A 26,708-nucleotide genomic window follows, 5' to 3' on the forward strand; every position below is an offset into this window, starting at 1 on the left:
AGCGCTCTACCTCTGCGGCAAGGCTCGCTTGCTCTGTCGGCGAAAGAGCAAGTCGAATGGTGGGCTCAGCGGGGTCGGGCGAGGGGGCTTCAGGCGAGTCCCTCTGTGGCGAAGCTGGAGCCTCCATCTGTGTCTACTGCTGTGGCGTAAGAAGAGGACGACGGGAGGATGCTGCAGAAGGGCGCGCAAACACTGCTCCAAGGAGTTGGAACAGATGCCGAGAGTGCCGAAATTGCAGGGAGCAACCGAGGCGGGGGGCCCAAACTGATGGGTGAACGGGCCGAGAGGGGGTGGGGGATAAAGCGGGTTTGGGCTAAGGGATGAGGGCGTGAGGCAGCAGCATGGGATGAGGTTGAGGGCAGGCAGAAAGGCTGGAACAGGGCAGCGCGAGGGGGGGGGGGGGGGGGGGGGGGGGCAGCGGGGGCTGAGGGCAGGCGGGAGGGACAACAGGCGGGGGGCAGCGGGGGCTGAGGGCAGCACGAGGAGGACAGCGGGCAGCACGTGAGGGAGGGAGGGAGGGGAGGGGGGGGGGGGGCGATGGCGATGGCGCAGCGGGAGAGTACAGCAGCAGCGAGCTATCCGTTTTTTTCAATGTAGTCTTTGTGTGATCTGCTCAAGGTTCCTTTTTGTTCTTATGGAAGGGAGAGCCTTCCGTTCTTAATGAGAGAGTGCAATGATCATAAACAAAGTGGATGAACACTGTGAATGAAGGTGCTGGGACTGAGAGATAGAGAGAAGAGAATACGACACCGGAGATGTTGTCAAACCCTCCTCCAAGGGCCGCACTCTCGTCGGCAAGAGTGGTCTTCTATTGATTGCACAAACTGGTACAAAGTGGATGCATGTGACTGATGTGAGTCTAGGCTAGATCGACGACGACGACGGGGATGGCCAGACCGATCTAAGGGCTGAAAACTGACGCTTATGTACTGCTGTCCAAAAACGCTAATGGCTGAATTCTGCGGCTAATTTGCTGCTGTCCCAAAAATGCTGATGGCTGAAATGTTCTGCTGGTCTCTAGGGCTGAAAACTGCTGGTCTTTAGGGCTGAAATCTGTTGGTCTTCATCTGCTGAAAATTGCCATGAATGAGGGCGATTATATGATGCTGAAAAACGCTAGGGATAAGAAGGTCTGGCGATGAGATCTTGCTGCAAAATGGATGGTCTATACTCTATGAGCTTACTCCACTCCAACCCGCTTTAAACCTAGTTGGTTGCCTCCACTCCATATCAAGTATATGGCTGGATACTCACCGGTTGAATCATAGTTTATCGTCAATCGTGGAAGACTGTCTATAAGTGGTTGGGGAAAGTACCTCACTCTTATTGCTGCTATTCATCGAGTGGATGGGCAGATTACAAGTATTTTTCTAGTGCTAAAGGATCTGCTAAGAGCATACGTTAGCACAAAGCATTTTGAATGGGCGATTCTCTCCCTATTCTAGAATTTGCTTAGGTTTTTAACTTTGAACACCTGTTGTCGTGGGGTTGAATACCGATTCAATAGTTTCATACGTCAAGGACTTAGTAGGTGTGCTGACAAGTATGTTGGCCGTCACAAGACGGGCACCACGTGCCAATAGAAAAGAACAGGTTGGACATACTTTTAGCACTTCAATAACAACTGAACTGAAAGAGAGAGAGCAGCCGCGACACGGAGTGATGGAATTCCACCCCAGAGAGTATTGGCCCCAAACCTTGGCGCCCCTTTCGGTATTTCCTTATATTGCATCAAGACAGTACAAGCCAGTACTCCAGACTGTGCATCTTCTCCAGGAAGCATGCCAGAGAATGAGCCCTAGCCTCATATTTAAAGGCCCTTGGCCTGAAAAGCAGTTACAGTAAAAAGCCTTTAAAACTGAAAAGCTTCTGGTCCAAAAAGCAATGCCAAAAACTGCCAGCGTAAATCACGGAAATCCATATAGCTTGCCACGTCATCAGCCAACGCAAAACGCGGAAATCTGCCCTTAGGGTTAGGGTTAGGTTAGGGTTTTTGCAGTTTTAGGGTTTCTGGCAACAAAATTAGGGTTTGCAGGTTTTAGGGTTAGGGTTTCCAGAATTAGGGTTTGCAGGTTTTAGGGTTAGGAATTGCAAAATTAGGGTTTCAGTAGTTAGGGTTTTTGGCAGAAATTAGGCTTTGTAGGTTTTAGGGTTAGGGTTTCCAGAATTAGGGTTTCAGCAGTTAGGGTTTTTGGCAAAAAATAGGGTTATGGTTTCTGCTCTCGGGCAACCACGTCATCACTATGTGACACTTCTTCTGTTACTTGTTCTTCTTAGGGTTTAGGCCCCTCGGTCGGTAGCTTCGTTCTATAGTAGGTCGACGCGTCAGCAGTTTGTTACATTGGCCTGTAACCTTCATTAAGGGTGAGTAGATAATTCTGTGTGTTCCAAAATGTTCAGAAGTTTGACATAAGGAAAACTCTCTATTCTATCCCTCAGTAGCTATGAGCTTTTCAAGATACTCACGCGAGTTGGAAATCTGACTCACAACTTCATGGAAAGTTGCGCCAAGGTTTTCTTGCATTTTTTCAGTATCTTTCAGAAAGTCTGAAAATTGGTTATGTCTGTAGATACCTTTTAGTTGTGGTTACTCCTTTAAAGTACTCAAGTGAGTTATAAATTGAGTTACCATTTAGATACAAGTGGTTGCAAAAGGACAACAATGTTGAAAATCAAGATATTGCTCTTGGTTTCATTGAACCTCCTCAGTGCACGAAGTATCAGTCATCCGGACAATGGACCCGCGTAAGGGATGCCAATAAGGAAAACATCAGTGTTCTTACGAAGATACTCACTTGTGTTTTCGAGGACGAAAACGCTTCTCCAAGGGGGGAGTAATGTTAGGCCAAGGGCCACCCTCGAGGTCAAGGACTTGGCCAAGGGTCGGCTGCCCAATGGAGAAGGGATACTGCAAGCCGAGGGGCTATCAAAAGGGTGGTTGGGCGGAGGATCGTTCACGGTAGTTCCGAGAGCCTTTCAAGGTCGATGTTATCATTGTCACATAAAAAGAACATGTCCTAAGATTGAATCTAATGAATGTAAAGAACCCACAGAACCCACATCCTCTGTTAATGCCATAAATGAGAACACGAGTGTGCACCAAGTTTCTCATGATCCTCCCATTGATGAGTCTCTCATTAAGTGTTATGGTCATGTGAATGGTCAACACATGGTTGTCTTGTTTGATTCTGGTAGTATGTATGATGTGATTAGTCCCTCTCTTGTCGAAAGAACCCGCTTGGAGGTTCGCAAGACATCTCCTTTCGAGGTGTCGGGCTTCGCTCCCGATACGGACTCTCTCATTACAGGAGAGTGCCTTGATGTTTTGTTCACTGTTCAACAAGCGTCCTTTCGCAGAAAATTTGTAGTATCTTCTCTTTCAGGATGTGATACGCTTTTAGGCATTCGATGGTTTTGTGAGCATAACCCTCTCATTGATTGCGCAACCAATACTTTCACTTTCAATGCAAAAAGTGACTCCCATTGTCATTCGTGGGGAGAAAGTTGTTCATTCTTCATCTCTCATTTCTAATGTGCAGGCGAAGATTGAAAAGAATCAGGAGAAGGAGACTCTCTCAGTCTTGTCTTCTCCAAAGCACGACACCCATGATTTGCATGAAAACGATGTGTTTATTCACAAGAATGATGATTTGCATGATAATGATGTGATTGTTCACAAGGGTGATGATTTAGTTGATGCTTTTTCTAGTGAAGCTAAGCTCATTGCAGATTCGATCAATCACGAGGAACCAATCTTGGCTCTCGAGTCGAGGTCCAAGAACCTCCACAGGAAGTATTGTGTATGTGCATGATTAGTCAGTACGCATTGTTCGAGTGTTTCATTCGTGACGGTTTTCTGTATTTTAGTCACCGTCCTTATGTGATCCCTTTTCATAGGCATGCCATATGGTATGATGAACACGATTTACTCATGAATGAGAATGGATGTATGCGGATTACTCATGAAAAGGTAATGTTTGCATTCAAGGAATTCACATTCTATGTCTCTTCCTTGGCATGGCACAGTCTCAGAAAGAGCACAAGAAAGATTGATCATCAAGCATCGGCATTTTCATTGTGATTTGCCATAGTTGATAGATTTAGATCAAAAAGACAAGTTACGTTTCCATTTTTTGTGTGTGTTTGATGAACGGTTTGGCACTCCGTCTCTTTGTTCATCTATATTGCATGCACAGTCTGCTAGGAAGACTAATATTTTTCCAGTCACTCTACATGGAATAGCTATGTTCATGTTTTTGTGTTGGAAGTGGTTTCATGAATTTTTATCCTCGAAGATTCTTTGAAGAAGGTAGACACATGACTATAGACGAAGTTGAAGCTTTGAAGGAGCCACAAATGACTTTGTGTCGCTTATCTTGGATTCATCTAGGTATATTGCTTTCGACGCGGCCCAAAGAAGCAAGCGTTGCAGACCTTTATGAAGTTCAAGTATCGCATGACCCACGCATCAGAGTGGGCCGGCGAAGAGTCCTTTCCAGGATTCCAGACGCTGTTGGCGATCTCTCTCGATGCCATACAGTTTGGTACCAGTACCTCACTTTAAAAAGGAGGGGATGTCACGTGCACATCTAACCCTATGTGCATGTGGACAAGCTACTTCATGACATGGGTTCGGTTAGCTCAGCTTAGGAAGTGTTCTGGCACTTTTTGTGAGTCTGTTCGCAGACCGTGCATGTCCAGGCACTTAGAGTAGATGCATATCCTCCGGTTGCACACAACATGATCATCAGCATTACCATCAGATTCCATCAGGAGCGTTTTACAATGCACAGAACCTATTTTCCCTATTTTAGCCATTTTTCACTTATTATTAACAAGTGAGTTTGTTGGGAAACTGGGTAGGGCAATGCTGGTAAGTCACTATATAAGAAACCTAGCGCTAGCACTTTCAGGCAGAAGAGGCAGCAGGAGTCCAACTCACAGGCACCTTCTCAACAAGACCGACAGAATCCCTAGCGTTTTCAGCCATCAAGAAGCCTAGTGTTTTCAGCAATTGCAGATTAGCCCCAGCGTTTTGCAGATTGCAGATCAGCCTGGCGTTAGCAGTTTGTAGCAGATTCCCTAGCGTTTTTGCAAATTGCAGCCCAAGCTAGCGTTTTGTAGATTTCCGGCGATAGGTCAGCATAGAGCATCAATGTTTTGCACTTTCAGCACTTAGACTGCGTACCGCAGTCCCCAAACCTCGCAGATCTCATCTTTCCGCAGTAGATCCTCGCTGCACGGTCAGATCAGCCAATGTTTGCAGATTCAGCCCACTATTCGCAGATTTCAGCATCTGCGTTTTCAGCGCATCGTCGTCGCGTCGTCATCATCGCCGTCGTCACCGACATAGAGTCAGAATTCAGCAGATACAAGATTTACAGATTTCAGCCCTTAGCGTTTTCAGATTTCAGCCCGTCTCATCGCCGTCCTCATCGTCGGCAAGTCTATTGATTTAGACTATTGTATGAGATTTGTGCAATTAATAGCATAGACTTCTCTCGCCATCGAGAGAGGGGCCCTTGGAGGAGGGTTTGACAACATTTTTGTGTCGTATTCTTCTCTCTCTATCTCTCAATCTCAGCACCTTCATTCACAGTGTTTACCACTTTGTTTGTGATCATTTGCACTCTCTCACTAAAGGAACGGAAGGCTCTCCCTTCTTTAAGTGAAAGGAACCCTTGAGCACAGTTCGAAGCACTCATCTTGAGCAAAGTTCAACATTCACATCCGCGGCACCTTACAGAACATAAGTCCAAGAAGCTTTAACTTCATGGATATTCTTCAAATCGGGCCAATCATGTATAGTCTCAATCTTTGCCGGGTCCATCTGCACTCTTGTTGTTGAGACGATGTGTCCCAAAAAGTGTATCTCTGGTAAGAAAAATTCACTCTTCTTGGCATTGATCACCAACTTGTGATCTCGCAATGCTTGAAAGACCTGTAGATGTAACAGACTTGGATACTCCAAGTTGAAATCTACCGCGACACCAACAATAAATCACTTCAAAACAGTTCACAATTTACAATTGATTTGACACTGGCCCGGCGGAGTTCTGTGCCTAGAGATGTTGGCCCCAAAGACTGGCGTCCCTTTCTCTTTTTGCATTAATCTGTTGCAAAGTACAAGCGAGTGGGAGTCTCACTCTCAGACTCTGCATCCATATGCTTTGAGAAGTAGGTAGCCGGCTGTTATGTCTCGCTCTTAGGAGAGGGAATCTAGCCCAGACGCCGTCGGGATGGGCGTCCAGTGTCCGGGTGGACGTAGTGTGAACACGGCGAGTGTGGACGGCCATTATTATAAAAGGGAGGCCAAGGCCTCATTTGCAGTTATCGACCCCCATTGGCAGAGTGCTAGTGGTTAGCCCGGGAGGCTAGGAGTGCACGAGGTCACCTCGAGGTGAGGCCGGGTGGTATGGGACGCTCGGTCTTACAAGTGCACGCCTATGTCCTTGGACGTTGGCCCCAGCACGGGGGAGCTGTCGGATGGTGGCTATGGTCGGGTGGTTCGTCCGACGCGTCTGTAGGCGGTCCGTGTAGCCGGGAGATCCACTCCCCTCGTTCGTTTCATGGTATCAGAGCCAGCTTGGGTGCACAAAGGACTGTGTGCACACCTACGGGCTGGTTAGAGTCGGATAATTATTATTTCATGCAATTTTTGATGAATTAACTGTTTAATCGATTATTTTCTTCTCATAAGCTTGTGTGCAGGTGAAATTTAATGTGCTTTTTGCTGATTTTTGATAAAATTCAGCAATCTAGCAGGTGCAAGTGCTGAAAACTGGAGTTTTTTGGCGAATTCTGTTGATTTTCAATGGACATCGGAGGATTATTTATTAAATTGCTGGTTTTAGATTGAAATTCAGCATGCAGTAAAATATTCTCTGAACTCTTCCTCTGTGCGAAGCAGAGAGAGAGAGAGAGAGAGAGAGAGAGAGAGAGAGAGAGAGAGAGAGAGAGAATTACCTCTCCCTTGTTTCCTCTGTATAGAAGCAGGTCTTTGCTGTAGCACTGAAGACGGAAGCAGCCAGCGTGATTTGTTTTCTGACGTGGAGGGAGCAGCCAGCATGGGGTTCCAGAATGGAACCAACGTGGGATTGTTTTTTTTGAAGGTCTCGTGTTGGGCACAAGCATGCACAAGCGATTTCTCTCCCCTTCTGGTTCTACGTGCGTTGATCCTCTCTCTCCACGCGTCATCAGCTGACCAACGCTGCCTTCGCAAATAAATTCACACTGCTGGTCCTTTTTTTAAACGCTACCACTTAAGCTTGGTTTATTTAATCAAGTGACCCTTTTACTTTTATGTGGCCATGACTTTTTTTGAGGCCAAAAGTTTGAAACCTGTAAGTTATTAAAAATTACTTACAGAAAGTTCAAAGCCTATAGAGAGCTTATTTTTCAAGTTTCTTGCTTCTCTCTCGAGCTTCCTCTCTCCCATCTGCTCGCGTTTACGCGCTCTCGCCGTCACCTGCACGCCTCTGTATGCCCTCGTTGACGCGGTCGAGCGTGGAATTTCATCCTTTCGCGACGCGAAAAAATCCAAATTCAGTCGAATTCTAATATTCCTCTGGGTTTTCCGCGATGGAGTCCTCCAGTTTTGATTTACCAGACGAGGGCGCTCCAGGTAAGAAATTATTTTCTGTTTTTGCATGCCATTCCCATGGAATACCAACATTAATATTTGTCATCTTGATAGGCTTTACGTAGCCTTTTGATACTCATATTTTGCTTTCGAAAACACAGCTCAGTCGATGACTGTACTTTTTCTGTGAGCGATTTCAAAGTCAACAATTGCCGATGCAAATTGCCGATAATGCGCGTCCACAAGTTGGACGAATCACTCAATTCTCTGGTGAGGAGAGAGAGTGTACAGAGGTTGCAGTTAATAATTGGCTTCGCCAATGGACAACTTATGTTGATTTCCATGAAGAATGCAGATGCTTCCTCGGTACTTGAAGGGTGCCGTACTCATCTGGTGGTGTAACATGACAGAAAAACTCGCGACGTGGGTTGATTTCTGCGCGATGTTCTTTGATCACTTCGCTAGAAAGGATCCGTTGAAGGCATACGCTAGGCTGCAGAGCCTGTCGATGAAAACAATGTCATTTGACCAATATACTACCGCCTTCAAGGAAGCCCTCTGCCTTACTAAGTTGGACTCTGAACATGCTGTCCATATGTATATCCTCGGCCTACGTGAGGAGTATCGTTGGGCATTACTCAGAGGTAAACCTCCGACAGATGTTGAAGATGTCGTGGCTAAGGCCACGATGCTCTACAAGATAAGAGAAGAAAGTAATATTGTACCCACCCATCCATTGACAGCCTTTCCAGCAGTTAATATCCAAATTTTTGGTAAGCTCATTTCAATTTGAAATCCATCATTTAGCGCACAATTAATGCACTAACCGTATGTTTAGCACCAAAGTGTTTAATAAGCACGAGCTTCTCCGTTTCCTCGGGAAGATCAATGGTCACGACGTGACCGTACTCCTTGATAATGGAAGCTCACACAATTTTGTGGATGCAAAATTGGTGCAGAAACTGAGCCTGCGGACGCGAGACAGTGACCATGAGTATCGCGTGAAGATGGCTCGTGGCGAGGATACGGATGTATGGAATCGGATGGTTCCAAATTTGTCGCTCGAGCGAGCTAATTACAAAGAGAACCTGGATTTCCACACCATCCCGCCTGGACAGAGCAGATGTTATTTTAGGAATTTCTTGGTTTTATGATAAACAAGACTCATTGTATATAGACTATGTATATCACTCTCTTGTTTTTGTTAAGCAGGACATGCCTCATGTATTTGTTTCACTTTGTAATCAAAAGTCTGTAAATAATGGTTTTGCAATACCAATTGTTACTGCTTTGGAAATGTATAAAGATACAAAGTCTTCTAATGTTGACTTTTATCAATGTGTACCATCTGTTTGGTTTGATTCATTAGTACTTAGTACTTCTGTCATTGAATTTTGTAAAAATGTTTCATGTTCTTCTGTTAAACTTGGGGATTCCGACGAATCCAACCTTATCCGAGAAATCATGACTGATTTCAAGGATGTTTTTCTCGATGATCTACCTCCTGGCTTGCCGCCTTCGAGAGGAGTAGATCATGGCATCGAGTTGGTGGCTGATAGTCAGCCCTTCTCAAAGCAACCCTATTGGTTTAGTGAAACCGAGGAGGACGAGATTCAGCGGCAGCTGAAAGATTATCTCGACAGAGGTTTTGTTCGGCCAAGTAAATCTCCGTGGGGAGTGCCAGTGTTACTTTCTCGAAAGAAGGATAACACTATGCGTTTCTGCGTGGACTACAAGGGGTTGAATAAGCTCACTGTCAAGAACAAGTATCCGCTCCCACGTATGGACGATCTGATAGATCGGCTCCATAGAGCGCTGTATTTTACGAAGATAGACCTACGATCAGGCTATCACCAGATATGGATCAAACTAGAAGATGTTCCCAAGATAGGCTTCCATACGCGTTATAGTCACTACGAGTTTTTGGTCTTGACTTTTGGTTTGACCATTCATCCAGCTACATTTCAGCAGATGATGAATGATCTGCTGAGATCATTTTTAGGCAGCTTTGTTGTTGTATTTCTCGATGATATCTTGATCTACAGCCAAAGTTTGTCTGAGCACCTAGCGCATATACGCGTTGTTCTCGAAGTACCGAGAACTGAGAAGCTTTATGCTAAGGCTTCCAAGTGTGCATTCTTCAAGAAAGAGCTTCTGTACTTGGGTCACATTATTACTCGCGATGGAATTCGCGTTGACCCTGAAAAATTGGATAAAGTGCGAAACTGGCCCATTCTGAAGAATGTGCGCCAAGTAAAGTCCTTTTTAGGCTTTACTGGATTCTTTCGCAAGTTTATCAAGGATTACTCTAAAGTTGCTACTCCGCTTACGCAACTTTTAAAAGGAGGGGTGAAAGAGCCGAAGACTTTGGGTCCTCACCGTAAAGGTAATCCCCTTGTTGTTTGGAATGAGCGTCTCGACAAGAGCTTTCGGACACTAAAGCACTTGGTGACTACTGCGCCAATATTGCACATTGTGGATCCTAGCAAACCGTTTGTGGTTGAAACGAATGCTAGTGATTATGCTATTGGTGCGGCATTATACCAGGATGGACGTTCTGTTGCGTTTGAAAGTAAGAAGCTTTCTGACGCTGAGATGCGTTATCCAACATATGAAAAGGAGCTTTATGCCGTAGTCCACGCCTTGAGGAAATGGCGGCACTACTTGTATGGCTCTACGTTTGTTGCATGGACAGATCATCACTCCCTGTGCTATATTTGTGATCAGGGTGATCTCAGAGGTCGGAAGGCTAGATGGGTTGAGCTCATGTAAGAGTTTGACTTTGAGATCCGTTATAGAAAAGGATCCAGCAATCGAGTTGTTGATGCGCTCAACAGGATTCTTGAGAGGTTAATGCCTTGTCTATGGCTAAAATCTCGACGGATTTCTATCTCTCTCTCCAAGGGCTATGTCGTTCCGATGGCCATTTTGGCAAGATATGGAACGAGGTCGAAGCGGCACATGACTCGTGTACATGCTTGGGTGATCTAGAGACCCAAGTGAGTCGTGCTAAAGAGACGAGATAGCGACAATATTCCATTAAAGGTGGACTATTGTTCATAAATGAAAAAGTTTGCGTGCCGGAAATCGATGAGGTTTGACAAAGGATTTTGTGCGAATGCCACGATGTTCCTAGTGCTGGGCACCCAGGCATCCAAAGAACTTTGGCTTTGGTCAAGCGATCACACGACATCTCGGACATCACTTGACATCTCACATTCAACATTCATTCGGATCTCAGACCATGATTTATCGGCAATGCAATTAGCAATCGCATCTAGATCTATTCAAGACCTCGTAGATGCCCGATTGACTAATCCCTATTGCAACCATGTCTATCGAGATCATTGAGACCAAAATGTTGCAGTCATTTCGCCTATCAGTTCCTGCACTTAGACAAGTCAAGAACAAATCAGTGTCTTATTATCGGGAATTCCATTTCATAAAGTCATTACAACAGAATATTGTCAGCTCTCAGTATCTCTGAAGCTCAGAGAGACATCAATGACTCTAGTATTCAAAATTCGTGGCATCTGTTGACAAAGGAGCGGAGTAACTCCCCTCTTGTGCATACCCACCGCACCAGATTTCCGGCCAAGCTGAATTCGGGGTTCCAATTGGAATAGACTACGCTAAACCGAAAGCTTCAAGGTAAAGTTTCACAATCTGAGGAGTATCTTCTAGCTCCTCCTCCTCCATCCACTTCGCATCCAATGCAAGATAGTTCTTGAATTTAACCAAAAACCACCTTATCACTTTACCCTTAATCTTTCTGTCTTTATGTGCCAATATCTGTCCTGGAACAAGGATCTCCTCGTTTTCTTCCACTTCGGGTTGCTGATCAGGCTCCCCATCTTCGGGCACATCGCCTTTAAAAGGCCTCAAGAGATTCACATGAAAAGCATTGTGAATCCTCCAAGTTTCGGACAGCTTCAGATGGAAGGAGACATCATTTATCTTTTTGGAGATCTGGAAAGGTCCATAATATCGCATACTAAGCTTTGGAAAAAGCCTCTCCTTTCTCTTTTTCTTTCTTAGGCGTGCCTTCTCAAAACGTAAGAGCACCCAATCGTTCTCCTTCAATTTCAAATCACGACGATGGCGATCTGCTGCCTTTTTTTGTCTTTCTTGAGATTTTTGCAAAGCCTTGCGGACCTTGGCAAAAGCCGTGTCCAAGTCGCGCGTGTACTCATCGGTTTCAAAATCTTATCTTTGGTGCTTAGGAAGGGTGGAATCTTCGTAGCACCTTCAATAATCTCAAATGGCGCCTTCCCCGCGTCGAAGAGTGTATCGTGTCATTGTAGGCAAATTCCACCAAAGGTAAATACTTTTCCCATTGAGTCTTTTGATTTGAGATGTAAGACTTCAATAAGTCTAGAACCACTGAATCGGCAATCTCGGATTGCCCGTCAGTCAGCGGGTGGAAAGATGACGAGAATTGCAACCATGTGCCACTGTTCTCCCAAATTGCCTTCCAAAACAAACTCGTAAATCTGGGGTCCCTGTTGGAGACAATTGTCTCGGGCATGCCATGTAATCTGAAGATCTTGGCCACAAACAGTCTCGCTAAGTGATCCGGCTTGACTGTTTTTTTCACTGGAATGAAATGAGCTTGCTTACTAAACCTGTCAATAACCAGATACCATCGTGACCACTCTTGTGTTCTCGGGAGATCAAAAATGAAATCCATTGCAATACTTTCCCAGGGGCGGGTGGGTATGGGCAAAGGCTATAACAATCCCGTGCTTTATGCCTGTCAAACTTGACCTTCTGGCATACCAAGCACGTGCGCACAAACTCGTCCACATCCTTTTTGAGTGTCGGCCAAAAGAAGTATCTCTCTACCCCTTTCAAGGTGGTAGCAATGCCGGGGTGACCCGTAAAAGGTGGATAGTGGCATTCGGTCATAACCTTTTCCCTCACAGCTGACTATCTCCCCATCCCGTATTTGTGTGAAAATGTTTGCAAAATTTGTATTTGTGGCATACTGATCGATCATATCCTTGAAGCTCCTATGATGTATCGCGGAAATAGCCAGAACCAACGGCTTCCGAGACAAAGCATCTGCCACCAAATTCTTCTGTCCCTGAACATGGACAATCTGGAAGTGAAATTGTGACAAGATGTTCGTCCACCGCATTTGCTTTTCCGATAGCTGCTTCTGTGACAAGAAGTAGCGTAAACTTTGATGGTATGTAAAGACGGTAAAATTCGCTCTGAGTAGGTAGTGCCGCTACTGAGTAAGAGCATGGATAACCGCCAAAAGCTCTCTCTCATAAATCTGTGCTGTCAATTCCAGCCTTGAGAACAATCGGCTCTCGTAAGCAATGACATGGCCTTCTTGCATTAAGACCACACCCAGACTACGACCATAAGCATCACAATATACTTCAAATGACTTCTGCAAGTTCGGCAAAGTCAAAATTGGTTCTGTAGTCAATTTCTCTTTCAATGTCTGAAAGGCAGTCACCTCTGTGGGTCCCCACGAGAAAGATACTCCTTTTTGTGTCAAGATATGCAAAGGGGAAGTAACCTTTGCAAACTTTCTAATGAACCGCCTGTAGTACGAACACAAGCCCAAGAAGCTGCCAACTTCATGGACATTCTTCAAATCGGGCCAATCACGGATAGTCTCTATCTTGGCCGGGTCCATCTGCACTCCTATTGCTGACATAATGTGTCTCAAAAAAGTATATCTCTGGTAGGAAAACTTCACTTTTCTTCGCATTAATCACCAACTTGTGATCTCGTAATGCCTGAAAGACCTAAAGTAGATGTTCTCTATGTTTTACCTCACCCTTGGAGAAAACAATGCTATCGTCAAAGAAAGTGTCAACAAACAGTCTATACTCTTGAAAAATCCTGCCCATCATCCGGTTAAATGTCGCAAGAGCATTCGTTAAGCCAAAAGGCATCACCAAAAACTCAAATAACCCAAAAGTCGCCCGAAAGGCTGTCTTGTAGAAGTCTCCGGCGCCATTCGGATCTGATGATATCTGCTCTTCAAATCGATCCTGCTAAAGCACGAGGATCCCTGTAATCTGTCAAGTATATCATCGGTTCTAGGAATCGGGAATCTGTTCTTGATGGTGATTTTGTTGAGAGCTCTATAATCGATGCACATTCTCCAAGATCCGTCTTTCTTCAAAACCAACACTAGAGAGCAATATGGTGAAGTACTAGGCTTGACAAGACCCTTTTCCAAGAGGTCTTTCACTTGGTTCAGAATTTCTTCGTTCTGGGCTCGACTCACACGGTAAGGTGGCCAATTCGGTGGTGTGCTTCCAGGTATCTGATCAATGGTATGATCCTCGGGACGAGCGGGTGGTAACTCGCCTGGCAGGACCCCTGAGAAGCAATCGGCATGAGTCTGGAGAAAATCTTGGCGTTCTTTATCAAGTTTAGACATATTTGTCCTATTCTCATCATTTATCTCTCTCAAGAAGATCAAGTAAACAAACAGACTGGATTTCATTAAGTTTGAAATGGCCGAAGCCGATACAATAGGGACAGACTCCCCTTAAGTTTTACATCAAGTACAATGGTTCTGTCCTTCCCGGTGGTCAAAGTCGCTTTTCTCGCCCGATAGTCGACCACGGCGTTGTTCTTGTGGTACCAAGGAATTCCTAGGAGGACATCACAACCTTCCAAAGGCATTATGTAGAAGTCCTCATGCCCCAAATACCCCTGACAATGCAACCGAAGTTTGCCAATGACAGGTGTAATGGCTATGTCCCTGCCGGGTGCCCGCTAGAACTGCCTCTGCTAGTGGTCCCATCCAATCGGGTGTGATCTTGAGCTGCGTCACCAATTCAGTTGAAATGAAGTTGGCCTTGGCTCCTCCATCAAAGGAAATCAGGGCTTCTTGGTCTTTCACTATGCCCCAAGCTCGACAAAGTTCTGTACTCTCATCAATCGTGCTTGGGTCAGTACCCATGCTTTCATCTTGCCTTTTCGTCCACGGTCATCAGCTGCTCTCGAACTCTCTGGCCTATCTTTATCCTTGTCGTTCTGTTCTTTCGGTTCCTTTTTAGGCTCCGAAGATTCTGCAAACATATGCCATAGCATCGAGGTTGAAGTTAGTAATAGAAAACCAAGAAAGATTTAACTCTCAAAGAACAAATCGTTCAATCCGTGAATGTGGATTGGGGAGATAGTGTCAAAAGGGAAGATATTCTAGCACTTGAGAGCACCTCTAGGGGTGGATGTAACCCACAAGCAAAGATTCCTACGGGTCTTGGATAAGGTAAGGAGCAAGATGCGGAGGTGGGAATATGTGATTCTCCCCTGTCTTCATCCTTGTCGTTCTGTTCTTTCGGTGCCTTTTAGGGCACTTCGCGGAGATATGCCTAGTTTCCCCGCATCTGAAGCACTTCCTCTCTTTGATGTAAAGAGCGCTCTGTGAAAGAGTAAGCTTGGGTCGTGCATGCTTTTCTTTCTTTGCAGAGTTACTCTTCTTCTTTCTACTTTCATTGTTTGAAGTCTGTTCATTCCTTTGTGTCATGATTTCATCTGTAGGGTAGTTCAAATTGCCAGAGTGTGGCAAAACCCCGTTTCGCATGACTCATCAGTTCCTAAATGGACTCTGACTTTTGTCCTAGGCAGTGATCTCGGATCTCTGTAGGAAGACCCAAGGTAAACCGCTCAATCTGCTCTCTGAACGAGATCTTCTTATATGAAGAGGCTGGTAGAAAAGAGCTCCAGAATCTCTCGCAATATGTGTCCAAAGTATCCTTCTTGGTCATCAGAAGATGGTTCCAAGCAGTTCGTATGTCGCGTTCGTACTCTCGAGTCAGCCAAGAAGAAATAAAAAGCCTTTTAAATTTCAGTCATTTAATTGGCGCTTTCCTGTTCAATAGAAGCGTGGACCACCAAGTTTGAGCATTCCCCATGAAGTAGGAAGTAGCCCTCCGAATCTTGGAGTGCTCTGAGTAACGCCCTCCAGAGAAAGCTATGTCAAACTGCTATATGAAGGCCAAAGCCTTCGAAGAATCTCTAAAACCAGAGAAAGTGTTAAATTTAACTTACTGTCCACCTTCTTTGAACTCTCGGACTTTCTTGCTTTTATCTTCCAGAAAGTCATATTGGTTGGCTTTGTAAAAATTCTTCTTCCTTGAATAGAATCTGCGGTCGTCGGAGTCTGAACTATCCGAAGACGAGTCCTCTGTAGAACTGTCTGAAACTGGGCGAGATTTAGACTTCTTTGCCTTTTTCTTGCCCTTTCGCTATTTACTTCCCTTTTTGCCTTTTATGTCTGCTTCGCTCGAATCGGAAGAGCTAGAAGAACTCTCATCAGAAGAAGAGAAAGAAGAACTAGGTAATCCTTCAAACCACATACGCTTCTTCTGCTTTTTGGCCGAGGCAAAAGTAGACCGATGACCCAAATAACCGGGGAAGTCAGCACCTTTCTTCTGCTTTTTGTTGTGTGCTTCTGCTTTGTTCTGCGCGTCAAAAAGCTGAGAAATCCGTGCATCAACCACCTCTTCTAATTCCTGCTCAGTAAACATCCTTGGGGTAGGAGGCATAGTTACCGGGAACGGGAAATTGGGAATGGAAATCGCCACAAGATGCCATTCCTTGTTATTACGGGTACTCACGTTTGAAACACGGAACGGAGATTCGGTACGGGAACGAGGAATGGAGACTTGAAAACGGCCATTCCTTGTTACTATGGTAGGAGGTTTCTTGAGTACTGGTTTGGGGGGTGGTTCAGTGATCTGCTGCCACTGTGCATACACCTCGTCGTCGAAGGTCTGGCTCATAAATTTTGCAAATTTCGGGTCCTTCGCAAAATTTAGCATCATCTTTGTTGCATCGCCGATCAATTGACGACGCTCCATCTCTTTGATCTCCGCCTGAGTAGGCCTAGGCGGGCCTTACTCCTCGCGTGAATCTTCGTTGTGATCTCTTCCCGCATCTCCGGATGCAAAGGAAGTTAGCTGATCTTTGTCTGAAGCCATAAGTGCCGTGTAAAAAGGATCGGATTTCCCTGCAGAAGAGAAATCGGCCGCGCTCTGATACCACTGTAACAGACTTGGACACTCCAAGTCGAGAATCTACCGCGACACCAACAAGAAATCACTTCAAAACAATTTACAGTTCACAATTGATTCAACACTGGCCCGACGGAGTTCCGTGCCTAGAGATGTTGGCCCCAAAGACTGGCGCCCCTGTCGGTATTTCTTTTTCTATTAATCTGTTGCAAAGTACAAGCGAGTGGGAGGGTCACTCTCAGACTGTGTGTCTAGATGCTCTGAGAAGTGGGTAGCTTGCCCACTTATTTATTCATTACAAGGGATGCCAAAAGCAGAGCCCAAAAAGATATAAATTTAAAAGCCCTCAAAAATAAAGCAAGGCTCTCTCTCTCAAGGCTTGTAAATTAAAGCACTTAATTTTAAAGCTCTCTCTCTCTCCTTGCGTAGCCAAAAGCAAAAACTGCCGCAAAGCTGCCCTGTTGTTTTTCATATGCCAGCTGCCACATCAGTACTTTCGTACAGTCCCGTAGACTGCGCCGCAAATCCCGGACAGGTCCATACATTGCTTGCCACGTCAGCATCACTGCGGGTATGCCAGCCCGGGGTGGGTCTGGACTTTGTGTGTGCACTGGGCAGCCACATCACCAGTTTGTGACAGTAGCAGATATCGTCTATGTTCTGTCTCATCCTTGGAGAAGACTATAATGTCATCAAAGAAAGTGCCAACAAGAGATCTATACTCTTTGAAAATCTTGTCCATCATTCGGTTAAAAGTCATTGGAGCATTGGTAAGGCCAAAAGGCATCACCAAAAATTCATATAAATCGAAGCTCGTCCGAAAAGCTGTCATGTAGACATCTCCCGGCGCGATTCAGATTTGATGATATCCGCTTTTCAAATCGATCCTACTGAAATAAGAGGATCCCTGTAATCTGTCTAGAATATCATCAATCCTCAGAATCGAAAATCTGTTCTTGATGGTGATTTTATTGAGAGCTCTATAATCAATGCACATTCTCCAAGATCCGTCTTTCTTTAAAACCAACAACACCGGAGAGCAGTAAGGTGAAGTACTCGGCTGGATAAGACCCTTTTCCAAGAGGTCTTTAACTTGGTTCATAATCTCTTCATTCTGGGCTCGGCTCACACGGTAAGGTGACCGGTTCAGTGGTGTGCTTCCAAGTATCATATCAATGGTATGATCCTCAGGAAGAGCTGGTGGCAACTCGCCTGGTAGGCCCTCAGAAAAGCAATCGGCATGAGTGTGGAGAAAATCTTGGCGTTCTTTATCAAGGTCAAAACATATTCGACCTTCAAGCATCATTCAATTCTGTCCAGAAAATCGAGTAAAGAAACTGAATTTCATCAAGTACAATCTCTGTGCCTTTCATTTGTCAAAGTCGTTTTCTCAGCCCGATAGTCAAGCACGGCGTTGTTCTTGTAGTACCAAGGGATTTTGAGGAGGACGTCACAACCTTCTAAGGGCATTATGTAATTGCAAACGAAGTTTGCCAATGATCAGTGTAATGGAAACATTCCATCTGGGTGCTGCTAGAACTACCTCCGCCTGTGGCCTCAGCCTGTTGGGCGAAATTCCAAATCGAGCCGCCAATTCAAGTGAAAAGAAGTTGGCCTTGGCTCCTTCATCAAAGAAAATGAGGGCTTCTTGATCTTTCACTTTGCCCAAAGTGCGGCAAATTTTGTACTTCCGTTCATGTGATTTGGTTTGGGCCCCACGCAATGTGGTACCGTTTCTGTTTTCATCTGCCTTTTCTGGCACGTTCCTCTGTTGCTCTAGAACTCTGTGGCTTGTCTTCAGTCTGTTCTTGCTGTGCCTTTTTGGGGCACTTTGCGGAGATGTGTCCAAATTCCCCGCAACCAAAACACTTCCCCTCTTTGAGATAGATAACCCTTTCTCTAAGAGATTGTCGGGGACATGTATCTTTCTTTTCTTTGTCCTAGGAACTCTGGAACTCTTTCTCTTTCTACTTTCATTGTCAGAGGTCTGTTGGGTTCTCTAAGTCAAGATCTCATCAGCTGGGTAAGTCAAATTTCTCGAATGTACGGCAAAACCTTGTTTCGCATGACCCATCAATTCTTGAATAGAATTTGACTTTTGTTCCAAGCAGTAGTCTCGGATCTCTGTAGGAAGTCCGCAGCAAAACCACTCAATCTGTTCCTTAAACGAGACCTTCGTAAATGAAGAGGTTGGTAGAAAAGAGTTCCAAAATCTCTCGCAATAAGCGTTCAAAGAGTCTCCCTTGGTCATCTGAAGATGATTTCAAGCGGTTCATATATCTCGTTTGTACTCTCGAGTCAGTCAAGAAGAAATAAAGAGCCTTTTGAATTTCAACCATTTTATTGGAGTTTCCTTCCTCAGAAGAAGAGTGGACCACCATGTTCGAGCATTTCCCTTGAAGAAAGATGTAGCCCTCCTAATCTTGGAGTGCTCTGAGTAATGCCCTCCAAAGAAAGCTATGTCAAACTGCTGAATGAAGGCCAAAGCCCTCGGAGCGTCTTGGAACCCAGAAAAGGATTCAAATTTAATCGACTGTCCACCTTCTTTAAATTGTCTTCTAGGAAGTCATATTGGTTGGCTCTGTAGAAATGCTTCTTTTCAAGAGTGCTTGTCCATGTCTTTCTGCGAATACAGGTTCCACTGTTCTGCACTCGTCTATCTTTTCGGCTTTCCTCCCTACCTGAGAGGAGAAACAAGCCATCTCGAGTAAATCTTATCAATCGGATAATTCTTCAGATGTTTAGCCAACCTCAGGTCCTTGGAGTACTTAATCAATCTGTTCACACATATGCCAATCTGCAGTTGACGTTTGTGCTCCGTTCTTTTAGTGCTAGGCTTCATTATGGCTGAATCTGCCCTTGATCTCCGGAGTCATGACAGAAACTCAGTACGCTGAGCTTTGTTTTGATGTATGCTCATGTGTGTGCGCGTTTGGTGTGTGTTGTGTTGGGGAGTATATGTTACTACCTAGTTCTACACCCACTATTGGGCACTGACGACGTTAGTGGGGATGTCGTGGTATTTAGTCAATACTATGCATGATGGAGCTGATGGTTATATTGTCTTGTGGGTGACTACCATGGGTCTATACCTTGCACTTTCCTTCAAGGGTGAATCTGGGCTTATCGTGGATTCATCTAGGGGTATCCTTTCTGGCAAACTTGTCCGAATTTTTTTTTACCCAAATCTTCATTCTTTTCTTCAATTCGCGCGCCGGATTTTCAATTTTCTTTGCCTTCCCACTGAGAAGTGTCATCTCTGTCAGATTCTCCACGAGAACCCATGTGTAATCTGGGATTCTTTATGGCTTTATGCCCTGTAAGACAGCTCGATGAAGACAGGAGCGCGCCCGATGTGCGATGTACGAAGGGTGGGAGTCGCTAATAAGTCCGGGGTCGATGGATAACGAATGTTCTTTTCCAAAAGCTGTGTGCGCTGCAAAAAGGATCGGATCCTCTGTAGACGAAGAATATTTCTGTGCTTCGATACCACTGTAACAAACTTGGACACTCCAAGTCAAGATTCTACCGCGACACAGCAGAGATGCACTTCAAAACAGTTGACAATTCACGCTTGAGTCGACACGGCCCGGCGTAGTTCCGTGCCTAGAGATATTGGCCCCAAAGATTGGCGCCCCTTTCGGTATTTCTTTTTGTATTAATCTATGTTCAAAGTACAAGAGAGTGGGTAGGTGCTCACTCTGAGACTCTGCGTCCAGATGCTCTGAGAAGTGAGGACCTGCCCACTTATTGATTGTTACAAGGGATGCCCAAAAGTAGAGCCCCAAAAGCATTAGTTTAAAAGCTTCTTAAAATAAAGCAACAAGCCCAAAAGCTGCCAAGGATTTTCAGCCAGCGTAAAATCAGGGATTCCGTACGCTGCCACATCATCAGCATCTCCGCAAAAGCAAGAATTCCGTACGGACTCCACGTCAGCATGTCATCGCGTTTTGCGGTGCAAATTCAGGGATTTCCGTACCAGCTTGCCACGTGTCATTTGTCCGACAGTGTGTGTGTATCTGGGGCAGTGCCACGTCACCAGTTTGTGACACCTAGGGCTGCCCACTAGGGGCGCCCTACACCATAGGAACACTGTGCACTGATGCTCCTAACCATGCCCCTACCCCTGCCGTACACCACAAGAACATTGTGCATTGATGGTCCTAACCGTGCCCCTGCCCACACCTATATAGGTCCAGAAGTCCAGGTCGGCCAGGCAGCCAGCACCCCACGACTCTGGTAAATGAGGAAAATAGGGAGAGAGTGGAAAAGGGGGCACTAGATGCCCATGGGACACGAGAAAAATGTGTCAAGGCTGGGGAAGAATATTCCCATCCTGCAGGACCACAGGAGACCATGAAACCGTGCCAAAACCCGAGCTAAACATGGCTACACACAACCCGACATGAGAAACCTACCTCACACTCGTTGGGCACAGCCACAAAACAGCCCTCACTCCCTAACACCTGTCCCTGGGTGTCACATGACACGTCCAACCCTATGTGTCCGTGGACAAGCTATAGCATGACAAGGGTTCAGTCAGTCTAGTCAGTCTAGCTTAGGAAGTGTTCCGGCACTTTTGTGAGTCTGTTCGCAGACCGTGCATGCCCAGGCACTTAGAGTAGATGCATATCCTCTTGTTGCACACAACACGATCATCAGCATTACCATCAGAATCCATCAGGAGCAGTTTCCGGTGCATAAAACCTAATTTTCCTATTTTTGACATTTTTCACTTATTTATTAAGTGACTTTTGTTGGGAAACTTGGTAGGGCAAAATGAGTAAGATAATATATAAGAAAACCAGGGCTAGCACTATCTGGCAGAAGTGGAGAAGGTGCAACAGGCAATTCACTTGCAACAGGCTACTCTCTCTTGCTCTCAGCAAGAACAACCCCCTTCAGCCTGATGTTTTCATCAAGGGAAATCCAGCATTTTCAGTCCCTGCAGCCTGGCGTTTTTCAGCATACATTCCCCTCGCCAGCGGCCACTCAGTAGCGCCTGCAGTACTCAGCCACTTAAGCGTTTTTACAGCAGCGATCTCAGCCTCAGAACAGCGTTTTCAGCAGGCTAATTCAGCAAGAAAAAGGGGCTGCAGAACAGCGTTTTTTGGACAGCAAATCAGTGACAGAAAAGGTCATTACATCCAGCAATTTTGAACCTGCAGCCAGCGTTTTCATGAGCCAAAAAGCCAGCGATTCAAGCACTCAGTTTCAACATTAGATTCACCATTGTCAGCCACTCATTGCATCATAGCCTCTCAAGCTAGCATCCGAGTCTTGTATCAGATTGTGCAATCAATAGTAGACCACTCTCGCCATCGAGAGTGGGGCCCTTGGAATAGGGTTTACAACTTCATGGTGCCGTATTCTCTCTCTCTCTCTCTCTCTCTCTCTCTCTCTCTCTCTCTCTCAGCACCTTCACGCACAGTGTCTATTCACTTTGTTTGTGATCACTTACACGCACTCATTAAGGGAACGGAAGGCTCTCCCTTCCGTAAGTAAAAGGAACCTTGAGCACGATCGGATCACTCATCTTGAGAAAGGACAACATTCACTTCCGTTGCACCTTACACTGGGAAACTGGGACTGATTGAACGAATCCACAGAGATGCCTGAACTCTAACAACAAGAGGAGAGTTGACACGGAACCGCGGAGTTCCATCCCCTGATGCATTGATCCCAAAGACTTGCTCTCCTTCCAATATTTCTTTATTATTGCTTCGCAAAAGTACAACACCCCGAGGGTCCAGCTTTATGAGACGCTGCATCCAGATGCCCTCAAAAGACTGGTCCCAAGTCTCTTATTAACAGTGCAAGGGATGCCCAAAAGGAAAGCCCCAAAAGCACTGGTTTCCAAAAGCATGGCGCCCAAAAGCTCAGAACCTCCAGCGCTGCCACATCAGCAATTTCCGTGATTTACGGATGCCATGTCATCAGCCAATGCAAAATTAGGGGTCTGCTGTATAGTGCCATGTTAGCAACATATTCACACTTTATTTATTAATCTAGGGTTAGGGCCCCTTGGCCAAACTCTTCAAGTTGGTCTGGTTAGGTTTTTAGGCTGGTAAGGCTTTTAGGCCCCTCGGCTGATGCTTTATGAGTTGGTCATCGTAAGATTTTAAAACCCTATTCCCCTAGGCCCCTCGGCCATCTCTTCTCTGGTCCTCATGGCCATATTTTTTTAAGTTGGGCATGCCACGTCGCAAACTTGTGACATATATTATGAGATACGGGGACAATTTCATTTGCTCTTCAGAGAGGGCTTTGGTCCTTTGTCAAGGGTGATGGACTGCACGGATCAAAATGCCTTGGGCTTTTCTTGTTAGAGTGAAGCAAGCAGAGTCCTCGTATGTGAATTGCTCCTCTTGCTCTAACTTTTGATGATCTTAAATGTGTTAAAAAGGATCTCAATATGCAGTGGATATTTATGGATTATGTCATACAAAGATGGTCCTATTATCTATATGGAGAAGTTTGTGGAGTATGAACGATATCATAGACGTGAGTTCTGCGGTAGATCTCTTCCAGGGGTACTGCATGATAATGCTCCTCATCTAGGTTGACTCATGCCCATGATGGGTGTTGAAAACTCTCTGAAGTCCCCCTTTGTTAGTAACTGAGTGCTGAGCAATATTCAACCCCTGTTACTTGCTGGATGAATAATGCAAAATATAACAGAATGCCAAACTTGTTGGAGCTAATTTATCCTTTTGCTTTCAGCTTCAAGGTATGCAGACAGAAGGTGGTGCTCTTGGTCGTCCTAGTATTGTCCGAGAGGCTTCAAGAATTGCCATTGAAGAAGGATTCAGAGCATTTTGGAAGGGCAATGGTGTCACAATTTTGCACCGCCTCCCTTATTCTGCTATTAGTTTCTACTCGTACGAGAAGTACAAGCGGGTATGGCACTTGAGTTGTGATCATGCCAATTGTTTGGGTGAACTGTGAGACTGACGTTTAGCCTTCCAGTTTCTTCTTAGTATAGCAGGAATCGATGGGAAAGAAAGCTTGAGTGTTGGAATGGGCACAAATTTACTTGCTGGGGGTGGAGCAGGTTTGACAGCTGCAACTTCAACATACCCACTTGACCTCATCCGCACTCGATTAGCTGCTCAGGTACCATGGATTACATATTCTTGAGATTTTTCAAAGAAAACATTGTTATATGGTATGCAGAAAACTCAGAAAACTTCTTCTTAGATGCTGCTGTTGAAGGAAGGAGGGTTATTCGCTTTTGTGGCTTGGTCTTTGTCTCATATAGATTCTATGAGATATGCAAAGAAGACTTTAGAAAATCCCGCCAATTAGCATGAGCTTGTGTAAAGTTTGAGTTGGTAATGCAAGCATGTGGGATTTGTGCCATCAGTGTCACTGTCTGCTGTGTGGATGTTTATGATAAATGTGGCCGACTGCGTTGAGTTGGGAGGTGCTTGATTCTGGAGAGCACTTGGTTATGAGGCTTGACTTGTTGCCAAAAGCTCAGTAGGAAGTACCTCGGGCAGTATTTCTGTTTCCTTGTTTTAAGACATGAGACTTCCCATTGGTGTTTTGATAGGGACTTCAGTTGCTTTCTGTTGTTATCCAGGGGCCAGCCCTATTCAGATAATAAGGAGAAAGATGTGACCAGTACCGCACACACGTCACATTGTATGGCCTCGTGAAGTGTGTGCCAGGATTTTTCTAGAGGCTGATATTGTTGGACCTGCTGGTTTGGCTGGCAAGAAAACCAGCAGGTCAACAGCTTGAACTTACTTCTGCTAACATCCTTTACTGAATTTTGTCATTTTGGTACGTGGACCCGTTGTAGTAACTGATGTTTCTCTGTTTGCCCTTTGATGCAGAGAAATGAGAGATATTATAAAGGTATAGGGCATGCCATCCAAACTATTGTCCGAGATGAGGGCTTGAAGGGTCTGTATAAAGGACTGGGCACCACATTATTGGTATTTGACAAGCTTGGCTTTTGGCATCTCATTGCTCTTTTTATAAGCGAGTATACCAATTGCTTGTGCATTGTTCACAAAGGCATCGAATTTGAATTTGCTCTTTGACTGCCTATAACATGCATGTTAACATCTTCCTATGCTAGCTTTTTTTGTGAGAGTTTGGGGAACTTTATGCTTGCGATGTTGTGGCTCTTTACTTTTTTTTTTTTTTTTTTAAAAGTGCAGTGCGAGTACAGTTACTAACTGTTGCATGCCTCTATTTTAGGGAGTGGGGCCAAACATTGCAATAAATTTCTGCGTGTATGACACTTTGAAGTCCTTTGCAACTATTGGAAGGTAATGGTTACTCTAGTGTTAAGCTTTGGCATACACACAAGTTGTGGGAGTGAGGAGGCATTAATAAAATCTTTTGAGTCTTCATAAGGAAGTCAATGCCTGATCGCAATAAGTGACTCACTCCTGCATTGTTTTTTCTGTGTTTTTATTCCAGGTCAGAGTATTCAGGCCCTTGGACGAGCTTGGTTTGTGGTAGTGTGGCAGGCATTACCTCCTCTACAGGTAGGTGATTTGGTTTGATTACTTGTAAGTCGTTTCTGGACTTGGTTTTTTCTGATGGGATTTCCTGTTTCAGTGAGCTTTCCTCTTGATTTGGTAAGGCGAAGGATGCAGCTTGAGGGTGCTGGAGGAAAGGCACCTGTTTACAAGACTGGTATTGTTGGCACATTTATGCATATTGTCAAAACAGAGGGCTGGGCAGGACTTTACAGAGGAATACTACCAGAATACTTGAAGGTGGTTCCTAGTGTGGGCATCGTGTTCATGACGTATGAAAGCATAAAGAGATGCCTATCAGGTGAATAAGGCATTTCAAACTTCAATTCATTTCTAGCCGTCTTCTCTCGGGAGGACTTGTTGTTGTTGCACTAAAGAGCAGTCTATACCAGAGCCTTGATTCGCACATATGGGCATGTAGAATTTTCCTTTTATTTTTGGCTTGCCACCATCCAAAAGGGAAGGTGAAGGAGCTCCCCTTTCTCCAATTTTGAGACACGTGTTCTTATGAGAACACACCTTGTATGCCCTGAATGGGGTCAGTCATGAAGAGCAGAAGCTATGTATTTTTATTACCGCGGCGGATGAGAGTCCGAAATAGTGATATGGGGAAGGCCAAGGGAAGGTTTCATGTCAATGTACAAAAAGCAGAGACGAAAATCATGCAACTGACATGGAAATTACAGTCTTCCCAAAAGAGATGTCATCACAGTAATTTAAACTCAAAATTATTTTACCGGATTATTTTACTGTTTTCAATATTGCATGAAGACTGGCTGGCCTATAAAGCATGCCTTGAATCACTCCGCGTGGCAGCGGTGTAGCTGGCCTACTGGGCATACTGTTGAGGCAGTTTCACGTAAAGCATATTTGTTATACCCATTATATTTTAGCACTTTTGACTTACAGGTAACTTTTCAAGACTTTTCCAGTACTTAAGTCTTGCTCATGGCATGAGTGTAAATTATGTTCAATCAGGCTTTCTTGATTCGCCTGTGTTTGCTTAATGTATTTGAATTAGTGGCTTGAGTCTCATGTGTATATCGGGATACTTAATATTAACTTGGTACTTAAGTCTCTGTTTGGGTATGCTGGATGCACCTGCCCTGTGAGGCAGCCTTCCCTTTGTATTGGGGATCTACGTTTGTTGGTAGACTATTGTATCCTTATAAGAATACACCAATTTGCTTCACATCACTGGCGCATGGATTCCTGTATGGTTACGCTAAGTTTCTTTTTACCATTGGGAGATGACAGAGATTAGGGCCAGACATCACAGAGAGCCAGACATCACAGAGAGATCGGTTCAGCTCCAATCAAGCGTATTCGTCAAGGAGCTCTTGACACCCCTACCACGGATGCACCTTATATTGCATTCTCCTTGTGGCACTGGATGCAGCTAGTTAGGTCATACTCGCATACCTACAACGCGTATACTCTGCATTCCACTAGGTACAGATCTCCATCCCTGTACTTTACCATGTTTTCATCCCAATCCACTGTACACTCCAGTCCGTCACCCCGTCCCATTCCTCATTAGCATTCATCCTAGTTTTTGCCACTACAAGTTATCTTTTTGTATTGAGATGAAAGAGGTATCAAAGTAAAATATTGGTTTGTCACGCAGGCCAAACT

The 26,708-nt window shown here is 45.0% G+C and overlaps 1 protein-coding gene across 2 annotated transcripts in view; it reads left to right on the forward strand.

The window, feature by feature from the left end:
* Nucleotides 1-26,007, forward strand: part of LOC147453206 (uncharacterized) — a 44,228-nt gene extending 18,221 nt beyond the window's left edge. For both annotated transcript variants that reach the window (XM_086518669.1, XM_086518670.1), the window contains 6 exons: nt 23,299-23,475; nt 23,545-23,691; nt 24,417-24,518; nt 24,787-24,857; nt 25,012-25,079; nt 25,153-26,007. In XM_086518669.1, the coding sequence (XP_086374795.1) occupies nt 23,299-23,475; nt 23,545-23,691; nt 24,417-24,518; nt 24,787-24,857; nt 25,012-25,079; nt 25,153-25,382 (795 nt within the window). In that variant the 3' untranslated portion in view covers nt 25,383-26,007. The remainder of the gene's footprint in view (nt 1-23,298; nt 23,476-23,544; nt 23,692-24,416; nt 24,519-24,786; nt 24,858-25,011; nt 25,080-25,152) is intronic.
* The last annotated feature ends 701 nt before the right edge of the window (nt 26,008-26,708 follow it).

Source organism: Adiantum capillus-veneris, chromosome 8, assembly GCF_014529385.1.
Source record: "Adiantum capillus-veneris isolate H3 chromosome 8, ASM1452938v2, whole genome shotgun sequence".
Classification (NCBI taxonomy): Eukaryota; Viridiplantae; Streptophyta; class Polypodiopsida; order Polypodiales; family Pteridaceae; genus Adiantum; species Adiantum capillus-veneris.